The sequence below is a fragment of the Carya illinoinensis genome, chromosome 15 (genome assembly GCF_018687715.1).
Source record: "Carya illinoinensis cultivar Pawnee chromosome 15, C.illinoinensisPawnee_v1, whole genome shotgun sequence".
NCBI lineage: Eukaryota > Viridiplantae > Streptophyta > Magnoliopsida > Fagales > Juglandaceae > Carya > Carya illinoinensis.
Window position 1 is genome coordinate 12,092,575 of NC_056766.1, and position 3,367 is coordinate 12,095,941.

Below are 3,367 nucleotides of genomic sequence, written 5' to 3' on the forward strand. Positions count from 1 at the left end.
TTCATTAATTTGAGTCAAATTTTAGGCGCAACATTCCTCTTCAAATTTCTCCCAAGAAATCGCACGTCCCTCTTTCTAGAATGTCCTACGAATCCATTGACATCATTGGTTGTCCTCCCCTCCCAGATGGTAAGCTTCCATGGGCACCTTCTGGGTTTCAGCAGTGTCTTGGTACTCAAAGAAGTAGTTCACACGGTTAAACCATTCCATTGGGTTATCTCCTGAGAACATCGAAAATTCTAGCTTTGCGGTTTTGGAGGAGACAATCTGTCGGCCTCTAATCTTGGTTACCTTGATTGTGACAACCATGGCTTGAGGTCTCATTATATGAGAGCAAAACATTTGAGAGGTGATTGAGTGTTTCCTTCAAATGGTCAAGTTTATTAGTCATACCGTGCTCCATTCGGTGTAACCCCTCCTGCGCTACACCGAGCCTAGACTCCAAATGTTCAATGCGTTCTTTGTTGGTTCCCATTAAACCTGACTATGAGGCCAATCATTTCAGATTAACTACGAACACTTACAAGAAATATTCTCATCGGGTAAGAATGTACCACAATTTGGATAACTTGCTTTTTGCCTTTTCATTGATAATTCTTGGCTGCTTAAATAAGCAAGACCATGTACAAGAATGTCAAAATAAAAGACAACATGAAACTACTAATAACTAGTAATTGAAACACAACACACGTACAAGAACACGTAGTAACAGAAAGCATAACACACGTACTAACGGAATAAACATGCAGAAAAATAAACATCACTCTAACTGCCAACGACCCAGTCCACAAAGTAAGCATACGAGATCTTCACGTAATGACCTAGTCCATTCCGCATTCATACGAGATCTTCATGTCCAACCTCATCCCTGATACTTGGGATTTGGCTTTAGGCCTCTCTTCGAGCATCGTGGCAGTACTATACATGATATACTTGTTCAAGAAGGCGTGGAGTGAGATGGATTTCGAGTGGTGTTGCTTTAATGGAGGCAATTCCAGGTTTCTCAACCATGTCTATTGGTTCAGCTGATGGAGTTGAAATGTCAAAAGCATGTAAGAAGGAAGCAAGGGTGAGTTGAACCAGTTGTAACCCAAGCGAGATTCCAGGGCAAATTCTTCTACCACTACCAAATGGTATCAATTCAAAATTCTGACCCCTAATATTGAAATTTTTATGGGTAGTAAGGAATCTTTCTGGACGAAACTCTGTTGGATCTTGCCACACGTGTGGGTCTCGATGGAGCTTTGATAGATTAACAAGAAGACGTGTGCCTGCTGGGACATGGTAACCAGCCAAAGTACAATCTTCACTAGACTCGTGTGGCACAGAAAGTGGGCCAGCAGGGTATAAGCGCATTGTTTCTTTGATGACAGCTTGGAGATAGGCTAGGTTTGGTATGTCTGAATCCTTCACTTGCCTTTCCTTGCCAACTTGGAGGTCTAGTTCTTGTTGGACTTTCTTTAGAGCCTCTCGATTGTTAAGAAGTAGAGAGAGAGCCCATGTCATAGTCACAGCTGTTGTATCTGAGCCCCCTAAGATAAGGTTCTACAAAAGTGGTAAAATTAGAGATCAATAAGAATATCCCTTTAAGGTCATAGTCAAGTGGGCGAGTATCTAGTATTAGGAAGTGCATATGTACATAAATGGAGCTTGAGATCATGGACTTGGATTTCTAAACTTGAATAGTCACAAATTGCTACTTGTAATATACAAAACTAACAATATGCTTAAACATTAAGGGGAGAGAGGAGAAATCACACTTTCAAGTGCTAAAGAAATTACTAATCCTATTAATGCTATTTTCTTCTCGTGGGATCCTTTTCTGTATATGATACTGCCAGAATATGAGCAAGGTATAACCTTGAACTGATCCTAGGAATGGCAATGCATATGATACTAGTTGTGACTAGTGGATAATTGATTAATCATCTTGGCTAACAAAACAATAATTAATGATCTTACCAGGCAAGTAGCTTTGGTGATTGTATCAGCATCAAAATTTGTAATTTCCGTGTTATCTTTGACAATGGATAGCATCACATCCATAAAGTCCTGGGGTCCATTCTTCACCTCACTCGAGAGATTTCTCTGTTTATGTTCTTCTAGCAAACCTTTAAGCACATGATCTATTTCTCTTGCAATTTTCTTCATGGCCCTTCCATCCCCACCCAAGTCCAACCACCTTAGATATGGTAAGGCATCTGACACAACAAACTTTCCGAACAAAATGAAACTATCTTTCAATAACTTCTGGTACTGAAGATCATTTCCTGTATCCTCATCCTTAGTGGCAGCCCAAGCAAATCGCTTCCCTACAACCATCCTAAACACAGTGTTTAGCATGATCTTGCCAAACCAGCCATTCATCTCCACCAAAATGAGCTTGTTGTTATTAACCAGGAGTTTATACGTTTCCTTTATAGCCGTGTTTACCTCCGACTCTCCGATGTGCTTGAACATCTCAACGCGTTGATTTGAAAGGAATTCAAGTGTGACTATTCTTCGAACTTCACGCCAATAGGGACCATAAGGGCTCAAACCGAATAAGGCATAGTTATAGCCCATGAGTTCTGTTGCCATAGCTTTTGGGCGGTTGGCAAAGACTTTGTCTTTGGTAGTAAAACACTCTTTGGCTATATCTGAATTGCTGACCACTATAGCTTTATGCATGCCCAACTTGATGGTAAAGATTGGTCCATACTTGTCAGCCATATAACCCAGGATTATATGAGCAGGTTTTGGTTTTGCTAATAGGTGGAGGTGGCCAATAATGGGCAATGCACCACCAACTTCTGGTGGAAGTGTGCTTTGAGGTGCAGTCTTTTGGGCTATGCTCTTCCATAATAGAAAGAAGATAAAGAGAAGCAAACAGGCAAAGATGCTGGCCATGATAGAAGTCATATTAAAGGTACTTGATGAGTGATATTGAAAGAGTATATATAATTTCCTTTTTGGTTGTGGTTGTGGATTGAGGTTGCGGTGAGAAGGGCATATAAATAGATCATAGGTGTGTGCGCATGTGCCAAAATGATGTCCTAGCTAGTGCCAAAATGAGAATGGCATCTGTCATTTAAGTACTTCAATTAGCACACGGAATTGAATGGCTAGAGGCCACCACCACAAGACTTATTGCCCTCGTAGAAAATATCTTTCCAACCACCCCCAAATAAAATGAAAAAGTGAAAAATAAATAATGCAGGGAATATCTTTTCACCTCATCGGAAAATATCTTCCATATATGCTTAACACATGAAAATATCTTTCCACTTCGAACTGTAGTTTCAAGTTCTTTCATCGCCATGTGCCATGAACTGTATTCATGTTCTAAGAATACACGACAGACTATCATTAATTCACAACCATTCAT

At 40.2% G+C, this 3,367-nt stretch overlaps 1 protein-coding gene across 1 annotated transcript; it reads right to left on the minus strand.

Annotated features, from left to right (window-relative positions):
• Positions 1–559: 559 nt before the first annotated feature.
• Positions 560–2,972, minus strand: LOC122297269 (cytochrome P450 CYP82D47-like). The gene is made up of 2 exons (XM_043107288.1): positions 1,963–2,972; positions 560–1,545 (listed from the first exon to the last, which is right to left on the minus strand). The coding sequence occupies exons 1-2, from the start codon at positions 2,899–2,901 to the stop codon at positions 919–921; spliced, it is 1,566 nt and encodes a 521-aa protein (XP_042963222.1). The 5' UTR covers positions 2,902–2,972; the 3' UTR covers positions 560–918.
• Between the last annotated feature and the right edge of the window lie 395 nt (positions 2,973–3,367).